The sequence below is a fragment of the Phycodurus eques genome, chromosome 21 (assembly GCF_024500275.1).
Source record: "Phycodurus eques isolate BA_2022a chromosome 21, UOR_Pequ_1.1, whole genome shotgun sequence".
NCBI lineage: Eukaryota > Metazoa > Chordata > Actinopteri > Syngnathiformes > Syngnathidae > Phycodurus > Phycodurus eques.
Window position 1 is genome coordinate 6,244,124 of NC_084545.1, and position 24,523 is coordinate 6,268,646.

Below are 24,523 nucleotides of genomic sequence, written 5' to 3' on the forward strand. Positions count from 1 at the left end.
CTTGACTTGACTTGACTTAATTCTTGCTTATACGTGCTGAAGCGCTGCAGCTCATGAATAGCTAAAGAGAGCCTGTTTGCTTTAAGCCAAGCATGACCTTTTTAAACAAAGTATCCCACAGAAGACATACAGGACTTTGCAGCTTTAGATGCAATCATTGCAAATAGCTTTGAATTTTCATGTCTGTTTTTCAATTGAGAGCACTTTACTTTTTCAAATGAGAGCACTTTACTTGTCCACTAGCTTACATATTATCGGGTCCTAACAATAAAATATAAGGCTGTATACATAGTGCCCCCAGCTGGCTGAGTAGATAACAGCAAAGCATAGAACACTTTTTCTGAGTTAACTGAATGTGATGATTTGTGTATAATTGTTTTATTATTTTTTTTGTTACTTGAAATGAAAATAGATGTATTAAATTGTTTGTGAAATATAATTTAAAAAACTTAATATGTACATCTATTTATTCATTATTCACTTCATGACCAAATTATATTTATTTCATGACTGATTTATATACCGTATTACATGAGCCTTTTATTAATTACATTTGTATTTATTTCATGGATGGCATTTTTTAAATGTATGCGTTTCTAATTAGTTACTGACTTATTCATTCATTTGATGGCTTGTTTATTCCATCATGCTGCAGCTCATTAAATACAAATTCCATATAATACATATAAATGCCATTAATGTGATAATGGTCTTGAAATAAATGTTTATTAAAGTAAATATCATTATTTCTGATTATATTTTACAACTCCATCCATCCATCCATTTTCTGAGCCGCTTCTCCTCACTAGGGTCGCGGGCGTGCTGGAGCCAATCCCAGCTGTCGTCGGGCAGGAGGCGGGGTACACCCTGAACTGGTTGCCAGCCAATTGCAGGGCACATAGAAACAAACAACCATTTGCTCATAGTCATGCCTATGGGCAATTTAGAGTCTCCAATTCATGCATGTTTTTGGGATGTGGGAGGAAACCGGAGTGCCCGGAGAAAACCCACGCAGGCACGGGGAGAACATGCAAACTCCACACAGGCGGGGCCGGGGATTGAACCCGGGTCATCAGAACTGTGAGACTGACGCTCTAACCAGTCGGTCACCGTGCCGCCATATTTTACAACTCAATTAATAAAATTAATGTGACAATTTCCAAAATTATTTCACAGTTGCATGAAAAAAATCATAAATGCATTTAAATTGATTCATATTAATTTAATTTTTGAATAAAAATGGGAAATCCCTATTTTGTTTATTTTTCTTTTTTTATGATTTTTAAATAAAGCTGTATAAAATAAATTAGTAATACTACTACTTTTGCTACGACTAATATAACATAACAATAATATGCACCAGCCTGCCCACAGGTTGTAGTGAATCATCATTTGTGTGTTTGCAGTGATGCCAGCAGACAGCACGGTGGACCGTACGACGGGCCCACATCCTCTGCACACGGGTTTGATCCTGGGCGTCCTGTTGGTGATGCTCATCATGGTGGCGGGGGTGATGGTCACCGTCTACATCTACCATCACCCGACATCGGCCGCCAGCCTCTTCCTGATCGAGGTGAGCCACACGTGCCGCTGTCAGCCGTGACGGACTGCTAAATAAAAGAACATAATGCAGTAGTATTAAGTATACAGGAACCATATTTGGTAACTTAACTCAAAATGGACGGCACACGCCTCAAATATCAGGTGGTACAACCATCACTTCTTAGAGGCCAAAGAAACTATAAAGAAAATATAAATGTCATAGTGATGACTTTTTTTATTAAAGAAATATACTTGAATAAGTATATTAAAAAAATAGGTGATTCATTTTTGTCATCAAAAACCTAAACAAAATACAACATATACAATACAAAAAATGACTAAATTTTTTTCTTGAAAAAAGTATGGCTTTATTCATTTCATTACTTTTTTGGCAGAAAAGACAACTCCCCCCAAACAAACTTCATAACAAAAATATTGAAAAAAATGTGAAAAAGGGTATTCTAAAAAAGGCTACATTTTCCAATGAAAATGAGTTTGTTTCATTGAAAAGAAAGAGCGGGTTCATTATAATACTTTCTAAGTAGCGATGGTAGGCTATAGTAAATTAGCTAATGTTTATTATTATAATAATTAATATTCTCTATACAGAAGTGCGGCAGCAGCAAAAATAGTCAGCAACATTGTATGTATGTACAGCAAGTAACATCATCTGTGTGTAGCGTTTACCGAGCTTCACCGTGTATTCTCAGAGACGGCCGAGCAGGTGGCCGGCCATGAAGTTCCGCCGTGGCTCGGGCCACCCGTCCTACGCCGAGGTGGAGCCGGCGGGCCACGAGAAGGAGGGCTTCATCGTGTCTGAGCAGTGCTGAGGGCCAAATTTCCAGCCAGTGAGGGACGCCGTCACCTGGATCATCCTGGATCTGGAGAAAAGACTCGTTTTGCCGAGCGACTGAAGATGAGGACGCCACGGAAGGACAACATGGCTGCCTCGACTGCGACTGTATGGCAACAGGAGGGAATGGCACCATATATATTTTCAAGAACAATGTGTGAAGGGATTTACACTTTATTGTGGCTGAGGTACTACAATACAGTATAGGCTTTGAATGTCCATCCGGTTATGTCTTACTTTGCATTTTCTTCTCATGGCATGTTTTCACAGGCCTTTTCTTTTTTCTTGTTTTTTATTTCACTAACAGCGTAGCAGGTTTGATTGACTTTTGTACAGCGTTTATGTACACATTAATCCTGCAGAGCCTACATCATCTATCACAGCAAAGTTCAGAAAATTATGGTTTTATTTGATTTGTGGTATTATATATACAGGTATATATATATTTGTTACTATGGCTGACACTGAAAAATAATCATCCCATAGAAATGAAGTGGTAATGCTACGGTAGATTAAAAAGTCACATTTTCTCTATAAAAATTGATAATATTATGAGAGTAAAGTAATTTTACGGGGGAAATTATTAAAGGCAAATTTTAATGAGGACAAAAAGTCATTTATTAGGAAGTAAATTCTAAAACATTTGTTTACAACTATTCTTGTAGATTCCTACTTTTTTCAAGAAAAAAACTGCTATATGACCTTATTATCTTATGAATACAACCTTTTCTCTGAGAAGACTTTTTTCTTTTCTTTTTTTTCTTCAAAATACAACCATTCTCATAAGATTACTACTTTTTTCCCCATGAAATCTAATTTGTTTCCCCTCGATTACTACTTTTTTCTTAAGGAAAAAAAACAAATTTATTTCCATATTACTACTTTTTCTGTACTTTTTTCTTTAAAATGTTTTATTTAATTCTCGTACGATTATTACTTTATCCACCAAAGTCGGACTTTCCCCCCCCCCCTTTTGAAAATGTTTTAATTTAGATTACGACTTTTTTTCAAAGAAGAAAAATAAAATGTGTTTCCCTCTCAAAATGTTTTATATTTTATTTAGATCTTTTTTCAACATGGTCCTGACACTCCTTAGTAGTTTTTGAACAAGTGATTAGCACTCCTCTAAATGATTTCTAATGAGTTCTAATCCAATCAAAAGGTTAGTTGTATGTATGTACATTTTTTTCTTATTTTACTTTTTTTTCTTTGCTACGTGCCATTTTGTGTCTGAAAAGTTTGCACTTTTTTTTTTCTTTTTTTTTTTTTTTTTTTACATGTGGTACTAATGCAAAATAACAAGACAGGCGCTTGTGAGTGTGTATGGCCAATCTATTTTCTTATTGTTTGTCTGAATGGGAAAAAACTAAATGACAAAAAAACAAGGGTTTTTAGTTGTGGTTGGATTTCCATCAGATGGCTCTGCACAGATGAATTGTTCATTGATTATCCAGAAAAACACAATGGTCCTGCTTTTGATTCCTGTGTTTTGATTGAGCAGTGTATCCTTTTCTTTTGTTTAGATTGGGCAGTCTTTGTTTCCTTGGTTCTGATTGGACAGCGTGTTTCCACCTGTTAACGTGACCCTTATACTGCCTCACACATTAATTATACAATACAATACAATAATATACCAAGACCAAAACATTTGCAGATTCAGGTATATCATGGTAAACATTTGTAGTATGGCTGCACAGTACAGGGAAAAATATTTTTGTAAGTGTCCTTTTCGACTTCGTTAAACCCTTCCAGTCTTTAATTTCACACATCATCTTATGTGTATGTATGTATATATTATTATATATAATATATATATTAAATACACATTTCACACGTCAGCCCAACGCCAAATTGCTACTGACAAATATGTACAATGTAACACTTAATGGCGAAATTAAATAAAAAAAATTTTTTGCCATGACCAAAGACACGTCTCGCCTCACATAAGCCAAATAAAATAGTTTACAGATGGTAATTACTAATTTAAGAGGTTGTTGCGAAATTAACATTTAAATATTCTTTTCGTCCAATTATGGCGCTCAAAAGTTATCCAAGGTCGTTAGCATGCTAGGCAAATTGGAGCAATTAGAATTAAACCGTTCGTTATCTTCAGTTGTTGTATTTATTCAACACCAACGTTTGTGTCTATGCGTGTACTGGAAAGCCATGATTGGAATTGTAATATTTGTAGATATTCATTAAAAAAAATACAATACCTATTAGTCGAAGACAACACAACATTAGTATGAATTCCCGCTCATCCTGAGGAAGTTAGCAGTATAGCCCGGGCTGGCCGTAAGCTGCGGAATGGAAGAGCACAACAGTCTTTAATTTTTGAAAGAGAACATTGAATATTTATTTAAACATGTTGAGTAAATTAATTTCCACTTAATTACACAGCTGTCATAAACTTTAAAAAAAATACCGACGCCTGAAACTGCAAGTGTTTTTGGACTGGCTAATTTCTTGTTGTTACACTTTGCTATGGTAATATTTTCGATGAGGAAACAAAATGGCTGACTGGTGTTACTCACTTTTGACATTCTGCTTCTGACTGACCTCCCCCCCCCCCCCCCCATCTTATTCCACACCTATCTCATCCTTATAGCAATTTTTTTGGGTTAAATGCATTTTACATAATCAAAATAATGGTTTAAAAACAAATAAAAAACGTGGTTTTATCATTCCCAAAGGCCGATTTATTTTATTTTTCTATAGTGCAAATGTACCTAATGAAGTGGCCCGTAATTTTTTTTTGTCTGTGCTGTCATCTTGCGGCAAGAAGAAATAGCACATGAAGCAACAAATTGATTATAATACAAAATTAATATTAGATCGAAGGAAGTCAAATTTGATGATTGTTAAAGAAGTTATTAAGGACACTTACTGCTCCTTCACAAAATGGCAACACCAGGAGTTGGCGATATGGACAATATTTTTAAGCACGTACGCTACACTAGGCATTATGATTCCGTTCGTACTTATTGCGCTGTAATTTATCACTAATGCAGTAGTAAAGCCACAACTACAGTAAATATTTGTATGACAAACATCCATCCATCCATTTTCTGCTTCTCCTCACTCGGGTCGCGGGCGTGCTGGAGCCTATCCCAGCTGTCATCGGGCAGGAGGCGGGGTACACCCTGAACTGGTTGCCAGCCAATCGCAGGGCACATACAAACAGACAACCATTCGCACTCACAGTCATGCCTACGGGCAATTTAGAGTCTCCAATTAATGCATGTTTTTGGGATGTGGGAGGAAACCGGAGTGCCCGGAGAAACCCCACGCAGGCACGGGGAAGAACATGCAAACTCCACACAGGAGGGGCCGGGGATTGAACCCTCAGACGCTCTAACCAGTCGTCCACCGTGCCGCCTATATGACAAACACTACAATGCAAATAAATGCAAAACATCTCAAAGTACAGCTGTCATCCGCTTGTAACATGGAGATATCGGATGTCAAGGCCATAAACCAAGGACCTCCTGTAATGTTGAAAATATTTATTGAACACACTTTACCACAATTTTACAGTATTTTTTCTATATTTGATGGATTTATGTTTCTATTGAGAATGAGTAAATATTGAGACACGGAAATTAAAACATAGGTGGGAATAACTGAGTATAAAATTGTATGAAACTTTTAACATTTATGATTTTATAAGGGGCGGCACGGTGGCCGCCTGGTTAGAGCGTCAGCCTCACAGTTCTGAGGACCCGGGTTCAATTCCCGGCCCCGACTGTGTGGAGTTTGCATGTTCTCCCCGTGCCTGCGTGGGTTTTCTCCGGGCACTCCGGTTTCCTCCCACATCCCAAAAACATACATAAATTGGAGACTCGAAATTGCCCGTAGGTGTGCCTGTGAGTGCGAATGGTTGTTTGTTTGCATGTGCCCTGCGATTGGCTGGCAACCAGTTCAGGGTGTACCCCGCCTCCTGCCCGATGACAGCTGGGATAGGCTCCAGCACGCCCGCGACCCTAGTGAGGAGAAGCGGCTCAGAAAATGGATGGATGGTTTTATAAAGGGAGACGGGCTCCCCTCATGTACCTGAAATGTTTCTCTGTGCTCCTGCACCACGAAGTGCTTTTTTGTTTTTTTTGCAATATCAAAAATCTGACTTTGCATGGCAAAGATGCCACGAGATGGGGGCAAAGCACTACATGAAGTGCCTCAAACCACTTTAACATAGTTCTTTAGCACCAACACACAAGATGGTGCCAAAGCAGTATTTTTATATCAGTTCTTCGGTCTGAACAGGTTCCCGAAAAATTAATTATTAAATCTGTGGGGGAGACCATAACATTTGATTTAAAATTGATTAAGACTTTTGAATGAATGCGAAGACACGCTAAACAGATTAGAAATGAAACTTTTATTAGGAATTATTTTCAATGAGAACTACAAAAACAGAAAAGGACAGCATGAATGAAAGGCGGACTATTGTCATCACACTCAATAAGTTCCACTGAGAGGAGTTTGGGGGAGGTGGACAAGCACAAGCACATTTTTGTACAATATAAAACAGCAATGAGAACCCCGCCCACCCATGCACATTTCATTGTCTTTACATTATAACAGCCCCATCAGCTCCGTTATACTACAATGCGACGTGGTGGCGGTGATTTTAAAGGTAGTCGTCGGCGTCAGTGTTTGCTCTTCTTGGACTTTTTGTGAGATCGGCTGTGCGGTGACCTGGACTTGGAGCGGGATTTCTTGGTCGACTTCTTGGGTGTCCGGGAACGCGACCGCCGCGACCGCTTGGGAGTGCGAGGGGATGACGGAGATCTGGGAGGACAAAAGGTTGAAGAATGAAGAGTGTGCCGTTCATTTAGAAATGTGTGACATCATAACTTCAAATAAATATATACTCTATATCCCCACAAGTGTACACAAATTATAAAAAAATTAATGGTAAAGACAATTTATGAGCCAATACAATTACAATTTCACATTTCTTAGACATTACACGCATACCATAATTCCGTTTTAAAAGTCAAATGTGGGCCTTAAGCACAGACGTTTGTGCCCAGCAGCCCCTCGGTTTAGACCGAAGGAGCCATCTTGATTGCTACTTTGTTAGGCAAATACACAGGGCGCCCATTTTGTGTGGTACCTCTTTGAGGACTTCTTGACAACGGAGCGTGGAGAGTCCTTGTGAGAGGGGCGCAAGGATGTGTCCTTAGAGTATGATCGCTCGGACCGCTCCGAGCGAGGGGACGGAGAACGGCCCCGTCTTCCGCTACCGCTGCCACGCGTGGGGCTGGGGGAGGCGCTGTGCCGCCGCTTCCTCTCGACAGCCGGGGACGAGTATCTGTCCAGACAGGAAGTGAGCGCACGTGAACGATCGCTTCAAGAGGAACAACAAGTGTACATTTGACTCACTTGTCTTTCCTGGTCGGCGTGTCTTCCTTCTCCTTCTTCAAATCTTTCAGCCTTGCGTCCGCTTTCTCTTTGTCCTTCTTCTCTCGTTCTTTCTCCCGCTCCAGTTTCTCCTTCTCCTTCTCCTGCAACAGCACAATGAATACATATTTAACAAACGAAGAACATTTTTGGAGGCGTATTTCCACATTTTTCAATCGATTAAAACCATTCCAATTTCAAAATGTTTGGCACATTCTCCTGCATGTACCACTTTTCCTGGGGAAAAAATTCCCATTAAAATGGATGTTAACATTTAGCCCATTTGACTTTATTATTCCATACTTCTCAACCAGTTCAAACCATTCCAAATGTTCAGCTCATTCACAACATCTTGGAAACCATTTTTCACATTCCAAGAATTACTTTTTTTTTTTTTTTTTTAATTCCACATTTTCCATGACAATATACCCAAATAAATGCAGACATTTTACACACTTACCTGCTCCTTCCACATTTCTCAACCAATTCAAACCATTCCAATGTCCATCCATCCATTTTCTGAGCCGCTTCTCCTCACTAGGGTCCCGGGTGCTGGAGCCTATCCCAGCTAACATCGGGCAGGAGGAGGGTATACCCTGAACTGGTTGCCAGCCAATCGCAGGGCACATACAAACAAACAACCATTCGCACTCACATTCGCACCTACGGGCAATTTAGAGTTGTCAATCAACCTACCATGCATGTTTTTGGGATGTGGGAGGAAACCGGAGTGCCCGGAGAAAACCCACGCAGGTACGGGGAGAACATGCAAACTCCACACAGGCGGGGCCGGGGAATGAACCCCGGTCCTCAGAACTGAGAGGCAGACGCTCTAGCCAGTCGAACACCGTGCCGCCCATTCCAATATCAAAATGTTTAAATCATTCAGAAAATAAGGAATACTACTGTCCCATAATGCCACATTTTCTACAAGAAAAAACATTCAAATAAATGGAGGAGCTAAAGGTTTACCATATCTCAGCCAATTCATGCCATTGTAACATCTCAAAATCCCCCCTAAAATGCTACTTTTAGTGCAATTTCTAATTTTCCATGCAAAAAATTAAACTGATTAAAATCATGCAAATTCATTAATGGAGACATTTTTTACAAAACTTACCACTTATCTCACTACAAGTCAGCTTTTATCATTTTTCAAAGTCTCACATTCTACATTTCAATTCATTGTACAGCATTTCAGTAGTGTCAACTCTTTGGCATTCACAGGCAAATTTTAGTTACTATTCTGCGTTCTTCCTACCTTCTGCAGTAGTTTGTCCCTGTAATGTTCCACCTGCTCCTGAAAGCTCTGACCAGGTTTCTTGGGCCTCTTACCCGATTCCAGCTCATCTTGGAACTTCATGACTTTCACCTTGTTGGGAATGACAAACAGCTCATTGTAACTACAGTGGAAGTGGCGCTATTATGGACAGTATACTTTTTAAAGGCTTGTATTGTGTTCCCTTGCGAAGGGACCTAACATTGCCGAAAACACATGAGTAATTGAAGCTTTTACTTTACTTTTGTCTAAATGTCGCTCCTCGAATGACTTCAACATAGCACCAAAAATGGGGATTTGCGAATGCAGAGCCGCAAATATAAGTAAATATTTTGGCATCTGCTGACTTCTGAAAATGTAATTGAGTGAAGCTGTTACATAACAGCGGGGCTAATTTACTTGGTAACTGCCACCACACTCAGTTTCTCTGCCAATGACAAAACCAACTCGGCAAGGAGAAGGTTAATTTCAGTTTACACCTGTGTACCAAGTCAATTAGTACGCCTCCTCCTTGGTCATTTACGTTTTATTGAGTCTCTCACCTCTATCTCTCGTAGCTTGGTTCGCTTCTCCTCGTTCATTTCGGACAATTTAGCCTTCAGGTCCGTGTCGTCCCTGACGGGGTTGGAGTAGCTCGGGGTGGCAGTTGCCGTGCGGGGGCTCTTCTCGTCGTCGCTGTTCTCCGCATACCTTCAAACACGCCACGCCCATTAAGACACAAAACAGGGTAATGCTGTCCAACTGTGGGAATTATAACCCTCGCCTCCTTCACCTTTTCGGTTCTTCAGGCTGCTCAAATGCTTCCCATTTCGAGGTGGTCACAGCTAAAGGCCAAACAAAAGACGACGTGTTTAGACAGAGAAACATCCTATGACTGCATTTAAAAATGAAAGGTTTAACGCATTCCAACCTTGAGATGCCAGCTCCGACTCGTCCACGGCTTCCCATTTTGAGGGCGCCACCTTGAAAGTGGTCTCCTTGGACTGGTCGACTTGAAAAAAAGAAAGACCAAATTGTACATGTAGCTACATAACCTTTAAAATAGTGTTCAGTATTCCGATATTTGAGTGCATTTAAGAAGAGCTGATTTTTTTGACTTTCCTTCATAAAGAGGTTCCTTGCAGACTTGCAATTTTACATTCATGTTTGATACCTGAATGTTACTCCAATTACATTGAAATCGTTTTGCAAGTTTGGTGCCATGCACAATATGAACTTGAGAAATAAAACTGTTGATTATCTAAAAAAGAAACCAATTGGTCGTTCATTATTAAGTGACATGCCTTATTTTCTCGTGTCTTCATAACTGCTCTATAACCAAACAAAAATATAGTTTATCTAAATACTCAATTATTCAATACAATTTTCATTAGGTTACTCGAATACTAAAATATTCAATAGTTGCATCCCTAATAGCTATGTAAAAAGGTATCATGTTGGGATACGTTTATTCAGACAACAGACAATTTGGATGTGCTCTCCTTTTTTATTCCTAATGTATTTCAGAGGTATTGGATCAGGATACTCCAAATCCAATGACTAACGCAAAAATGTGATTGGGACGTTCTTAAAATAACTAGTTGGTTAGAACTCCATTAATAAAAGAGTACAAAGTTAACTTGCATTAACACTTAGTATGAATTTTAGGAATCTTCAGATTAAATAAATGTTTTCAAAAGGCAACATTTCAAGCCTGGAATTAATTCACTTTACATTATTTATTACGAAGGGAATTTGTTTTGAAATTAGAAGTAGCAGTCAACCAGCATCACAGAATTTATTGCGTTTGACTTTGGCGCTTCAACAATACATTCATTTAGCATGAATCATCTTTATCATATTTTCCTCCATTTGACTCACAAGGTATCCCATCGATGTCCTCCTCCACGGGCTTGATGGGAACGCCATCTAAGTCATCCAGGGGGGCTCCATCGATCATGGCCCCGTCGTTGGGCCCCGCATCGATGGGCAGCCCGTCCATGTCTTCGATCGGCGAGCCGTCCACATACTCTCCTATTGGCGCGCCGTCGATGTCTTCTGTGGGCTCGGGCTGCGGAAAACGTCATCATCCAGTGTTAGATTGGAATGATACATTGATTCATCCATTTTTCATAGTTAACACTTCTGACAGACAATGAGTTATGTAGCTTGGCATAAAGTCATGATTTACGTCATAATTGATTCAAGCCCTACTAGTTTGCTTCCTAAAAGGGCTGCAGTCCAAATCAAAACAGACGAGGAAATGAGTACAGTTTCAAATGAAAAATAAATGAATAAATAAAAATTAACAATTTGTGGTAACTATTGCAATACGTATGTAGACGTGGGAAATGGAGAGTTAATGTTTTTAGGCTGCTTTTCACGATGATACAAAATATTTTAAAAAGTTCATTACAATGTTTTTCAACAAAATAAAACTTCTCTAAATACACAATTTTTTAAATAATTGTTACCATTATGGAATAAGTATTTTGTTGTGGAAACACTTATGGGAAATTCAAATATTCACAATCCATAGTTGACTGTTAAACTAACACCACATTTTTTCTAAATACACCCTTATCATTTACCTCAACAGGAATTCCGACAGGCTCCTTTTCGGACGCCAGGTTCACGAGACCCAGGAATATGTTCTGCAACTTGATGAGGAAGGGGTCTGGATACACGGCCCAGTCCTCCCATGCTCGGAAGCATGACATCACACGTTGCTGTAACCATGGAGACAATATGGCTGAGTGGAAAAAACACATACTCCTGCCTGAGGTCAGCTTTATAAAATTCTTCATGTTTCGTTTTGCATACCTTAAAGTTTTCACTCTGCAGGTGACCTTGGGTGGTTTTATACGTGGCGTTGAGGTCTGCAAAAATCTGGCAGAGCTTCACTTCAAAACTGTGAAGGACGAAGGGACAAAAGGGGATGAATGTCACATGCCCGTGCAGTCAAAAATGAGTGTGAAAGTGTGTTGCAGCCATTAGTACAAGTACTATATTTTGCAGTTACAATTCCCTAATGTGTGTAAATGCCAAAAGGTGACTTTCATGACAATACAGTTTATGTAAAGTGCTCATATACATATTAGGTGACTTTCATGACATAATACAGTGTATGTAAAGTGCTCATATACATATTTGTTTTCCCATTTGTGATGTAATGCTGTATAAGCAATTAAAAAGTCACTTTCCTGAATATGTCCCCTTTAGGCGAATAATTCACATATGGAAGAGCGCTAACTCACTATTTTCTGTAGTAGGAGGCGTTGGTTACTTTGGCGGAGGAGTTGTACAGCACGTCAGACACCAGATATAACCGTGCAATCTGAAACAATGACCGAAGTGTTCAATTGATTGAGTGTATGATGGAAGGGAATTACTATGATAATAAATCTGTGTGGTTACCTTCTTTGGGAGAGGGGTCTTAAGGATGGAAAGGGACTCCGTGACACATTCCACGATCTCTTCAGCGGCTTCGGCGTGAGTGAGACAAAACAACATGGCCTCGGCGATGTCGCCCCTTCTGGGTGTCAAGCCACGAAGCATCTCCTCTAGCTTGTCTCGCTCACTGTAAACATGCAGAGGAAAACAACTATTTTTCCGAACACAACTTCTATAAATCGCAAGTGTCTTACTCTTCTTTCAAGCAGCCTTTCTTGAGAGAGTCCTCCTCTTCCTCCTCCTCTTCGCCGTCGTCGTACGGACCATGGAGGTAGGGATTGAGTGGTGGCGGGCGCCAAAGAGAGCCGTTCTTGAACATCCTAAAGTCATCTGTTCGCCATTTGACTGGTGCTTCGCCCTGGAAACGTCACCATGTAGTGTTAATATCACAATGATAGTCATAGACAACCACCTCTGGATTGTTTTTTTTGTACAAGTCTAAATTATGAGTGCAGTTGCTTTATCAAGAATGCTTAGTTAATCGTAATTGCAAAAAGGTTCACATCAAATATGTTCAGCGCTGCACCCCAAAGGTTCCTGGGCCCCTCGAAAGTACTACCCCCAAAGCAGAGTCATCTTTTAACACCAATAAATCAACCTGGAACTGAATTTTATGATAGGTCCTGTAGTGCAAAGATGCAATGGTCTTTCAGTAGTTCCTAGTTTCAGGGTAAAGTTCCTGTGGCCGAAATGGGCCTCAAATGCTGATACAGCTGAATTAGAAGCCTCTTTTACACAGAGATGGTGCAAATTGGCAACATGAGAGCCTTTAACAAATATTAACATTAAGCCACCTTTGGTTTTTACACGGAACAACATTACCCCCACTCTGTGTCAGTACCTGGAAAAAACAACAACCTTAGGAGGCAGTGGAAACATTGAACCAACCCACCGACTGTACTCCCAAGTACATCGCTTTACAACTACTTAATACCCAATTACTGATTTTCATTTGAGTGATTTAAATTTATGGATGTGATTCTAGAAATGTTTCTCATACAAATATTTGCTCAAATTATGACTTAATTACTGCGTTAGCGTAGGTTGGCGTAGTACATTCTAAACGCAACTATGACATAAGCCAAGCACCACCTGCGCTGTGTAAACAGAATAATGACAAATTAGTTAGGCATCTCACAATTTGCAGCGTTGAGGTTTATAAAAAAATAATAATAATAAAAATAAAAATAAATAAATAAGCAAACAATGATCAAAAATACACTTATTTACGGAACATACAATAGTTCACATTTGGGAGCGTCACCATATTGTGATATGGTAGTTGTGCGATTATTTACACTTGCACAGATTTTTATTTTATTTTATAAATCTGACCATGATCGTGTTCCCAAAAAACATTTATTTCTATTAGATACAATTAACATGTGTTACTAACCTGCAGTATGGTGTAGAGCTTCCACCTGTAGTAAACATGCGCTGGGCTCTGGTTCTCAAACAGAAACCTTTAAGAGAACACAAATCAAAATGTCATACCAGGTGGTTTGGTTTACGAGTCAGTGGGACAGGGGAGCGATGGCTGACCTGTACATGGGGTTGTTGATTTCCCGGTTCATGATCATGGCTTCAAACATGGGGCCTTCACGCACCACAAACTCGATCATTCGGTGGATGAGAGAGAGCAAATTCCTACAAGAAAGACACAGTTAAAGCGAACAGATTCAGACCAGCTGGCAAGTCTAAACAGCTACACTAAACAGTTCTATTTATGCTCGGCGGTTTGGAACACTTTGAACTGTTGCCTCTTGAGCGATAATTCAATAGTAACTAAATTTGCTGTTCTACTCAAGCACTATACAGGTAAACAGACTTTGTAGAGCAACAGAGGAATAGTTCAAGTTGCTAGTCTAACTACAACCGACATGGACGACAGTCTTAATACCGGAAGACCCAAAAGGGTGTTTACAGCTGACGACTGCTGAATGTCACATTTCCTCAAATAGTGACCGCCTCTCCAATAAACACCACGTCCATATTAAGTCACCAGGTGTGTCATTCAATTATAAAAAAATAAACACATCCCCTCACGTCAACCACCCCTCACCTAATCAGGAAAAAAAAAATAAATAAAAAAAGATCATTCTGTAACTGTAATGTCCTCAGATTAACTCTGTTGCTAACCAAATCAGCAGCATCGACTGAAACATGAAAGCAGTATTCCAGATGAATTAAAGTTGCCAACAACGCTGCACAGTGTTAACAATCTTGAGATCTTTAACGACTATTAGCGTTGCAGTACTCTGCCATGAAGTCGCTCCATAATGTTGTGCGGCCACATTTATGCTACAAGACCCGTTTTGTATTATTGTATTTTTTTTTTAAGTTTCTCTTGAAATTCATTGTAATGTCCAAAAAGTAAATCTGTACAAAACCAATGTTTATACCTTGGTGATCAATAGACACTTGAGCCCTTATTTTAGGGTCTTATTTTGTTTTGTTTTAAACTTTGTTCCTGTTTTGTTTTTAAATTATCTTATGTTCAACTTTCTTGTTTGATATTATTTTCGTACAGCACTTTGTTTCAGCCGCAGTTGATTTTAAACTGCCCTGTAAAAAATTGTAGTTTGCTCCCGGCCCCTATTTTTTTTTTTTTTTATTCATCCATTATTTTCAAATTCTATTCTAAAAATAACCCACAATATTTATTGCTGAACATTATTTTGGAATATAATTAATAAATGCCCCGGCCACTATAAAAGGAAATATGGTAGTTAACTACAAAATATAGCATAAACTGCATCTTAAAACAGAGGCAACATTCAAAAGGTGTCATGTGACCAAGCATAAATTCAAAATAATCTATCACTTTGCCTATTTCAATGTGAATGACTACTATCAAGTGATATTTGTGTGCAAGTTAAGGAATGCCCTGGTGTCTGTATTATATAAGTGCAGTTGAGTTGAATGTTTTTAATGCACTGCTCAGACTCTTTCAAAGACACTCGGGAACGTGACACACTGACAGGACGCCGGCTGGACAAAAATTGGTCCAAACTTCGCCTCTCGGGTGTGTCACTCTGCTCTGCTGACTGGTGTGATGTAGTGTGTAAGGAAGCATCAACGTGTTAGCGGTGATGCCAAGTGGATAACTGCCGGTCATTTTTTGGGAGATGGTGGCCAAATTGGACAAATTAATTAATTCATCATGACAACACAGATCACAATTACTTGGTATTGGAGCCGATCGTACCAATGGCGGGGTACAATCCCGTATACTTTCCCAATCCATCCCATGACGCCTTTTTCGGGTCCCGCGCTGCCGCAGACAGTTCAACGTGTGCTGCTCACCAAGGCCATTGTCAAAGGTCATGGCTAGTCTAATTCAGAGTGGCTTGTTGGGATTTGGCAGTGGGGCCGGATTGACTTGAGGTCCCAATGGCGTGACAGAGGCCACGAGGGGAGGTTGGCGTAGGTGAGCAATAGTCAGACGGCGGGTGTGAACGCCTAGAATCTGATGTGGTGTAGCGACAAATGCAACATGTTTAGATGAGCGCTAAACTAACGTGCCGGAGGAATACAGCGGAACCTTCAAAGTCGAACGCAATCTGTTCCATAACGGCAACCTCTTCAGGGTAGAACCAGAAGAGTTTTTCGTTTTATGGTGGGTCATTCAACTTCACTGCCATGTTCATACCACACCCAAAGATGATTTGAACTTTTGCCGCATTTAATTATCATGAAACTGTGTTACAGGTAACTCCATGCATCTCTGGGCGAGTTTCTCGTCTTTTGATTTTTTACTTTCTATTTTTTCATCCAATTGGTGGTGTACTTAATCAAGTTATGTTTATATTAGCAATCACATAACGACTGCGTGGTGTGCATTTAGGGACACTAGGGGAATTATTTATATTGGAACGCTTTAGCTAACAATGGGATTAATTCTGTTAATGGAGTCACAGAGCTCCGAGGACTGCGGTGACACTTTTACATAGTGCCCCCTAGAGATCACACTGAGACGCCACTTAACTGAAATGCCTTGTGTTACAGGTTATATTTAAAGAACATGCAGTTGGATGTTAAAATGTCAGGTTTGTTACACTTACAGTGTTACATTAGGGTGAAACGTATGCTATGTTCAAGAAAAGTTTGTGTTTTGGAAGAATATTTGATTAAAATAAAACTTATTCATCACAATTGCAAGACTTAATGGTATTTCAAGTTGTTAAGTGAAACTGGCTTTGGGGCCAGAACTAAAAGTAAAAAATACTCGCTTGACAGACCCGTTATGCAGAGAGAAGAGGAAAACCGTTCGGGTCTTTTTCATTCTAGTCAATGGCAATCATGCTTTGCATTTGCATCTGCTTGGTGAAATTATTTTGGATATACCATAAATATTTGACTAAATACATGTTATTTTTTTCCCCTGAAAATTCTGGTTAAAATCCAAATCCAGAGCGTTTCACTTTGGAGGTTCCACGTATAAGCGAGTTTGAACAATAAAGACCACATGTGCATGACATTGTGTGCGTGTAAGCGTCTGTGTATGAAGAGATGATGACCTCAACCATTGCTCACACACACAGACCACCCTGTAGAATGCAGTGATCAACTGATCCAGCTTCAATATTATGGGATGTCGTTTGTGTTGTTTTGGTTTCTGAGATTGTACACCAATTTAGGGGGAAAAGAGGAAAAAAGCATGTACCTTTCTGTTGGGATAACCACTTTGACTATGGCTTGCGACAGAGTCTGTATATGAAGTCACATCAGATAATAAACATAGAACGTGAGTATTGTTAAAAAGGCAACAGGTGAAATATAAAAAATGCATTTGAAAAGTGACACTGGCCTAGTCAAAACCTCTACCAAAATCAATCATCAAGTATAAACTAATTCAATTAAGCAACAATGATAGCTAACAGGAGCTACCTTTCACTCAATAGAGTAACATTTAACAAAACACTGGTAAAAACCCATGAGAAAAACAACACACACAAAAAGCTGTCATTGCGAGTTACCTTCTCAAAGTCCTCCTTGTTTTTGGGTGGAGGGACCAGGGGGGCATTGGGGTTCTTGAGCCTCTCGCGGGGCTGTGCGTTGAAGGGGAGGCCCGAGGGAGGTGGCGGGAGGGTGTGCTCCATCATGGATGGAGGGATGTAGATGGGGTGGGGTGGAATGGGCACGCCTTTGCCCCATCCAAGTTTCATCTCAAAGTTCATGATACTCTTTCCTGCAGTAGACATTGAAAAGAAGAAGAAGAAAAAAAACTTTACTTCTGGTTATTGCTATCTGAGCCTGCCATGGACTACTTTTTGACTCGGTTTTACTTTTTGATCATCTAATTGTTTTGTTTATTTCATTATCATTACCAGTACCACCTCAAAAATACTTTTCTCTCCAAGAACCACCATAATGACCAACATTAAAATACAGTAGCATAGTAGTAAAAAACAAGTATATTTCATATATATTATATATAATAATATATAATATTAAAATTATCCCAAAACTTGTCTCGCTCCCATCGCGCCAACCTATTTCTCCAGTGAGTCAGCAGTAACATTAGTCCATGCGGGAAAAGAATTATCGCTGCAAAGCCTTCAGGCTGAGATTTTGCTTTTATTTTTATCGAAAAATTTAAGTTGTTTGATTAATCGGTTCAGACCAAATTGAAAATGCATTGAACATGAAAGTTAATTTTACCTAAATAAAAGTTTAAAAACAAACGGTTCTTAAGTATTAAATGTATTGAACTTAAAAAGATGAATACAACTGAACTATTCTTGGGCAGTTAGCAATCGCATATTTTTTTGCTACTTTGTGGATTTATGCCCATTGTGCAAGGTGGCCGTTATCAGTAAGTGGTAAGAGGAGCGATGGCATAATAAGACTGATAATGCATGCATGGGCCCATACATGCAGTGAACTTATTTGACTCTGGTGTATGATTCCAAGCTGTTGCATTTATTTGTGTTATACAAAGAATGAAGGCAGTGATGTGCATGAGCTATAGTGCCAGGCATTGGCCCACTTCTTACAAGGGTGAAAGAGGAAACGCATCAGTGCATCAGACCACTCACACTAGCCAAACGTACCGACCGGAATGTGTCAAGGGGGCTTAAGCACGGTTCAAATGAGTATGCCCAAACACATTTCTGAAACGAGACAGCATACCATTAAGATTTTTGAGGGCCCGCTCGGCATCCCTCCTGTTCATGAAGGCCACAAAGCCACAGTTCCTCTCCCGTGCCCTCTCCTCGTCCGTCCTTGGCCACATGATCTTCACACTGGCCAGTGGTCCGTAGCGGCCAAACTCTTGACACAGCATCTCCTCGTTCATCTAACACAAATCAGGACACAGCATATGTGATGCATCTTAATAAATGTTTATTTTGGAAGGATCAACTAAAGTTACTTATATAGACAAACAACCATTCATTCACACCTATGCACAATTTAAGAGTCCTCAATGAACCCCTTTAAATATTACTGTAATAAACACTGGCGATTTGAAAAAAATAAATAAGAATTGCCTTTCCAGTACGTTTCTTACGAGAAAAGGACAGAGGTTAAAGATTGTTGAGCAGACGCATAGATTGCATTACACAAGGTCCTCAAGCTAGCCTCGTGATCACAAACACAAAACTGTTTACAGCTACTTGGAACCTAGCATATGAGAATAACCTTGGGTAACATGATGTTTCTATTTACATGTTGCAGCCTGTTGTGCTCTATTACATTTTCGCAGGCGTACCTAATGATGAGCATGACTGTGTGAATTTACCTGAGGATTGATGTTTCCCAGATACAAGTTAGTGGTGGATGGGTCGCCGACGTCATGCGAACCGGGTGCACAGTCATCCAAAACTGCAGAGACACAAAAAAGAGGAAATTTTCCAACTGCTGTCTGATGAGGAGACGTGTTGTTGGCCGGGGGGGGGGGGGGGATACAAATTTGTAAACATTTTTAAAACTCATTCAAAAAACGATATTCACAGCCACTGTATTCAAAGTCAAAATTACCACTGGACGGACGGTTTCTTCGTGAAGAACCATCCGCTAAAAGAAGCAAAGAGGCACTGTAAATTAAGTTTGAGGTTAAGGCGCAAATCAGCGGGGTGAGCGGTGGCACAGATGACATTGGGACCAAGTCAGACCTAGTCTTTTTATGTTCTAGTAGTCATAAAAACACAGTGGAGCAGCTTTTGGGCCACACTTACATGAACGTCTTCCCTCCACGCCGCCTAGAGGTTCAAAACGACTAACTCGCCCCTTCATCTTGTGTCTTTCGTCCCTCTCCTCCTGAATTCTAAAAGGAAATGGGGGTTGGGGGGGGTGAATGAAATCAATAATCTCACATATGAACGTCACAAAGGTTAAGTAGGATAGACACGTACAGACAATCTGGCCAAATGTGAGTAGTTTCCCCTCCCTTACGATCAAAGTCGGCAAAACACGATTATCGGATGTCTCAATGATTATCTTGAGTGATTATCCTTTGGTGTGGGGAGTGTTAAGAGTGAGTTTTCCTCCCCGATCTGGCGGGAAAACCTTCTGTGCTGACAATCGTAAACGTTAAATCTGTTCAATATGTATGATGGCAAATCCTTATGTATCTGTAACATGTCAAATAAATCATTAGGTGTGTCCCCTGCTTAAGACTGCAATGAATGTTGGGACGTACTGCTTAAGCTCTTCCTTGAAAAGCTCCAGGTTGCTCTTCTTCTTTTCCTTTTCGTTTGTCTTCTTGGCAGACTGTAAAACAGTTGGGAAATTTGTGAATACAAGCAGAAAAAAAAGACGGAAAATAAGGAGGTAAAATGACAGCGGTTTGATTTTGTCACTGCATTTGGTACTCACATGGCGTTTGTCTACTGTTGAAAACTGAGGTGGGGTTTCCAGGGGTAGGATGCTTTTGGATTGGGAATCAAAGCGTGACTTGGGCTTGTACAGTTTGCCTCTCTTCTCATCTGTTGCTGTCTCTTCTAATGGGAAGACCAACAACAAAATTAAAACATCAGGCTACACCAGGAAAATGGCAGGTGGGTTTTAGGGTGTTTAGACTAAATATAAATGGATTCTCTCTATATACTGAGACAGAAAGATGAGGGCATGACGTACTGCCTCCATGTCCGAAAATTATGTTTTTCCTCTTCAAGTCCACACTCTGAGATCGGCTTGGCTCCACAAGTAGAAGTCCCTCAAGCCCTCCTTCGGTCGTAATGGTGACAAAATGTGTACTTGCCATTGACCCAAAAGTAAATGCGGCGGGGTATACAGTTGCTACATAAGCCACAGAATGAGCATGGAGAGTTCGCAGGCTCTTCAGTACCCAACTCAATCAATGAGATAAAAAAAAAGGTGTGTAAAGTGTCTATAATTCCAGATCCTTGGGGTATTTTGACATGTTTGTTACAGACATGTAAAGAAACATGGGAAATGTTTTAAACTATGAAAGAAAATACATCTTTCACACAATACCTGTGTACGTATCGACTTAACATCAGCCATTAGATGAACAGGGTCTTTGTGTTCATGTAAAATCCAGGAATAGCGTACCTTTTGTGGCATTTGCAATCCCACCACGGACAAAAGCTTTGATCTTCCCCTCGCTGCCGCCTTCAAAGGCAGCAAGGAACTCCTCGTAGATCTCCGCCGCTGCACGCTCATCCTCCTGAACACAGGAAGCAACAAAATAAATCACACCATTCATTCATACCTTTAGCTGCAGTTCTATGAATATAGTTAACCTGGGCAATAACCTGGAATCAAGTAGTGGCTGAAAAATTCACCTATTCGCACCTATATGCGTAATTTTGTGCTCTTTCTGTAACCAGCCAACCGCTTAGTTCCTTCTAAGGGGTACGTTAGCGGAGCATTAGCAGTCCAACAGGCAGACGAGGCTCCTTGTGGGGTTGATGCCGGAGAAAGCAGGGTAGATACCATGGCAGTGAAATATCAAAGCTCGGCTATGTACTCAACCACTGAACACCCAATGTTTAGATTTAGATTAAAATAAATGGTAATGATGTTTTTTTTTTTTTTTTTTTTTTTTTTTAAACACACCGGAAAATTTCGGGAGGTCTGTCGGGCAGGCAAAGCAGGTTGGTAAATTTATCAAAATGACGCAGAGAAAGCGCGCTATAGGCAGCAAAGGAAGTTGACAGTTAAACAGCGTTAGGTACAGTGAGCATCCAACTAAATATTGTCATTTGCGAAATATGTATGACAAAATTTCAACAAGGGAAAAAAAAAAAAAAAGTTTAGTTTCTTTTGTAACCATGCATGTCTTATTTCCCAAATAAAAAGCATCTTAAATTAGCGTTATTCTGCCCACCCTGAACGTGCTGCGCGCAGTTCAGCACATAGCAAACAGTTTTCTAAATAAGAGGCAAAGCGTGCTTACTTCAAGCTGTTTGTCACCTCCAGTTGACGTTTACTGTAAAACTCACACTAAACGTGCAATTAAACTAAAATGTTCACCTAAACCACATAACCACAAATCAATTACAAACATTTTTAGGTGGGTCCGGTGTACAATAGTCGTAAATTTTCGCGGTTCATGTCAGGGCTTGGTCCAGTTAGCGAGGGTTCACCGTATTCCACATGTACATCAACTCACTTTCTTCTTGATCTCATCCTGCTCCTTCTTGCTGAGGGTTCTCTTGGCCACGGACATTTTGCCGATGCTGAAAGACTTTAGTTTGCTTTCCAGCAGCGCCTGTGGATGCAAAATACAGCAACTTTTAAACCGTTATTAGCAACGTGACAAACGGTCGCCATCTTTGTGGAATGACAAAAAAAAAAAAAAAAAAAATATATATATATATATATATATATACACACACACACACACACACATCAGCACTTTAAACGCCTCTAAAATCCTCCATAAATGAATTCACAAAAAAATATTGACAACCAAACTGCTCATCTCACTAATTATGCTCCATTTACATTAAGTAGAGTTTTTAGGCCAATTGACACAATTTCAAACATCACAGTAATTTTGACGTGTCAACACCTGTGAATTTCGGCCTGTACGAGCTTATTGGTGGATATTTTAAATTGAAACTCAGCCAATCGGAGAATGGGTTCCTCAAATATCAAGTGAAACTAAAGTGTCAAGGAGATATGTTGAGAAATGATCAAGTTATACTGTTTTACTCTAGTTAGGAGTTTTTTTGGTATTGTTTTTTTCAACTAGATTTTCTTTAGGCGATATCACACAAAAACGCTCCCCAAAAAGGCATTTTCTCCTCAGCACACAAAAAATATATTTCTGCAAAACTCATCATCCGATTTTCAAAATTCTTGGTGTGTTCTACTCAGGTTGAAGTGGCCATTCTTGCCGGTTTTAGCATTTTGACAGACTGTCAGATTTAGGAAACATTGTCACGTTGCTGCCATTATGGATTCATGTGGATTTATCATCATCGTATTCTTGATTTGTTGACAGCTCGCATTAGCGCTGCTTAATCTGACCTACAATATGGAAAAGTGTGCCGTTGTATTGTCGTAGTAACAGTACAGTTCACCTTTAATTCGGTTTGTTAGCAGCAAATTAGCACGAATAGCAGGGGGGGGGGGGGGGGCTTCCACCGCTCGAGTTGTTAGGCCAAAATGCCTGTTAGTTAAACCTTTTCTCCATTTAAAACGCATTTCATCGTAATAGCATGGATCAGATGCACTTAACATTATAGCTGGGTAATAATTAACGAATTGATCATTTTGCGGGGGAAGGGATTGCGACTTTCGGTCCGGGAATTGCTAAAGCTAACGCAGTAGCAAGTGTGGCCACACAAGCGAAGGTTAGCAGAGGCAAAGTTAGCATGTTAGCACAGTGGCGTACAAGCTAAGCACTGGCCTATAGTTCACATTGTCGCCACCGTTCGACCCACATTAATATAAACATTGTTCACACACCGCTAATATGAAGGAGTGGATGCAAACGGAAAGGGTAAATTCACCTTAGCACTAGCCTTTTGAGAGCCTCCTGGCGTTCGCTCCGCCATTTTTTTTTCCGTGTGGAACTCAATCACAATCGATTGCCGACAAGTGGATCATCAAGCAGGCCAATATAAAAGCTAGGCCTCGTAATCGATCACCGATCACGCCACGTTTCCTCAACACTGAAAAAAAATATCTAACGAAACAATTTTTGAGTACGAATTCGTAAAAATTCCTTTGGCTCATGTAAATTTTTATTTGACTTACATTTAGAATTTCCTTATACCATAGACTCGAAATCAGAATATCGATTGAAAAAAAATATATTTTACAATATAAATATATGCAAATCTTGCCGCTATACATACTACATATATTATTTTGCATTCTATTTTTTAGCATATTGTATAAAGGTTTAAAGGTAAGATCAATAATTATGCATATTATAAATAACATAAAACACACTATATAATTATAATAATGATTATGATTCATTATAGCCAGAATAAGACTAATTCTACATTTTTAGCTACAGTTTCCTTATTTCTCAACCGATTCCCACCGTTCCAACTTCAAGCTAAGCTTTATTAATAATTAGAGGAACTTGTTAAAAAGTCAACTACATTCTTTTTTTAAAGACAATGCCTACAGAGTAATAAAATTGTGGGGGTAGATAAAATAAAGGGCTCTATAAAAAATACATCTAACATACTGCAAACAGACACAGATGTTTTCTTTTGATTTTTCATCTCTTCATCAGAAGGGGGGGGGGGGAAACAAGGGTTTTTATATATTACAATTCTTAAAAAAAGAAAAAAAAAAAAAAAAAAAGTGGTTTGTGCATGGCTCTGATTTGTTAGTGTAGTACCATAATCCTACCGAATGGTGGCGCTCTTATATATATTTTTACCTATAGAAAATGTACATTCCTCATGCTGTGTGCACACTGGTACTCAATTTGATGCGTCCAATGTTACATGTTAGTAATGCTTTGGATATACTTAAATTATGATTATTACTATTTTAAAGTCTCCATACCCTCTCCACTCCTCCTCCTCCTCCTCCTCCTCCTCCTCCTCTTCTTCTTCTTCCTCCTCCTC

General features: G+C 39.6%; 2 protein-coding genes across 4 annotated transcripts in view; one reads left to right on the top strand and one right to left on the bottom strand.

Annotated features, from left to right (window-relative positions):
- The window catches only part of plxdc2b (plexin domain containing 2b), a 70,775-nt gene extending 67,165 nt beyond the window's left edge, over window positions 1-3,610 (top strand). For both annotated transcript variants that reach the window (XM_061666300.1, XM_061666301.1), the window contains exons 13-14: window positions 1,407-1,573; window positions 2,253-3,610. In XM_061666300.1, coding sequence (XP_061522284.1) covers window positions 1,407-1,573; window positions 2,253-2,372 — 287 coding nt within the window. In that variant the 3' untranslated portion in view covers window positions 2,373-3,610. The remainder of the gene's footprint in view (window positions 1-1,406; window positions 1,574-2,252) is intronic.
- A 3,143-nt stretch (window positions 3,611-6,753) lies between these two features.
- u2surp (U2 snRNP-associated SURP domain containing) lies at window positions 6,754-23,517 on the bottom strand. 2 transcript variants are annotated; one of them, XM_061667005.1, is made up of 25 exons: window positions 23,444-23,517; window positions 22,096-22,194; window positions 21,033-21,147; window positions 20,334-20,458; window positions 20,158-20,228; window positions 19,694-19,782; window positions 19,258-19,340; window positions 18,648-18,813; window positions 17,492-17,703; window positions 17,179-17,222; window positions 14,055-14,159; window positions 13,909-13,975; window positions 12,707-12,870; window positions 12,477-12,639; window positions 12,317-12,396; window positions 11,883-11,970; window positions 11,651-11,788; window positions 10,941-11,130; window positions 9,991-10,071; window positions 9,853-9,904; window positions 9,623-9,770; window positions 9,063-9,173; window positions 7,784-7,905; window positions 7,515-7,712; window positions 6,754-7,186 (listed from the first exon to the last, which is right to left on the bottom strand). In XM_061667005.1, the coding sequence occupies exons 1-25, from the start codon at window positions 23,486-23,488 to the stop codon at window positions 7,045-7,047; spliced, it is 2,898 nt and encodes a 965-aa protein (XP_061522989.1). In that variant the 5' UTR covers window positions 23,489-23,517; the 3' UTR covers window positions 6,754-7,044. The 2 variants fall into 2 exon arrangements, with proteins under 2 accessions (XP_061522989.1, XP_061522990.1); XM_061667006.1 differs by lacking the exons at window positions 17,179-17,222; window positions 18,648-18,813; window positions 19,258-19,340; ... (4 more) ...; window positions 22,096-22,194; window positions 23,444-23,517 and having other exon boundaries at window positions 17,492-17,628.
- Window positions 23,518-24,523: the final 1,006 nt, after the last annotated feature.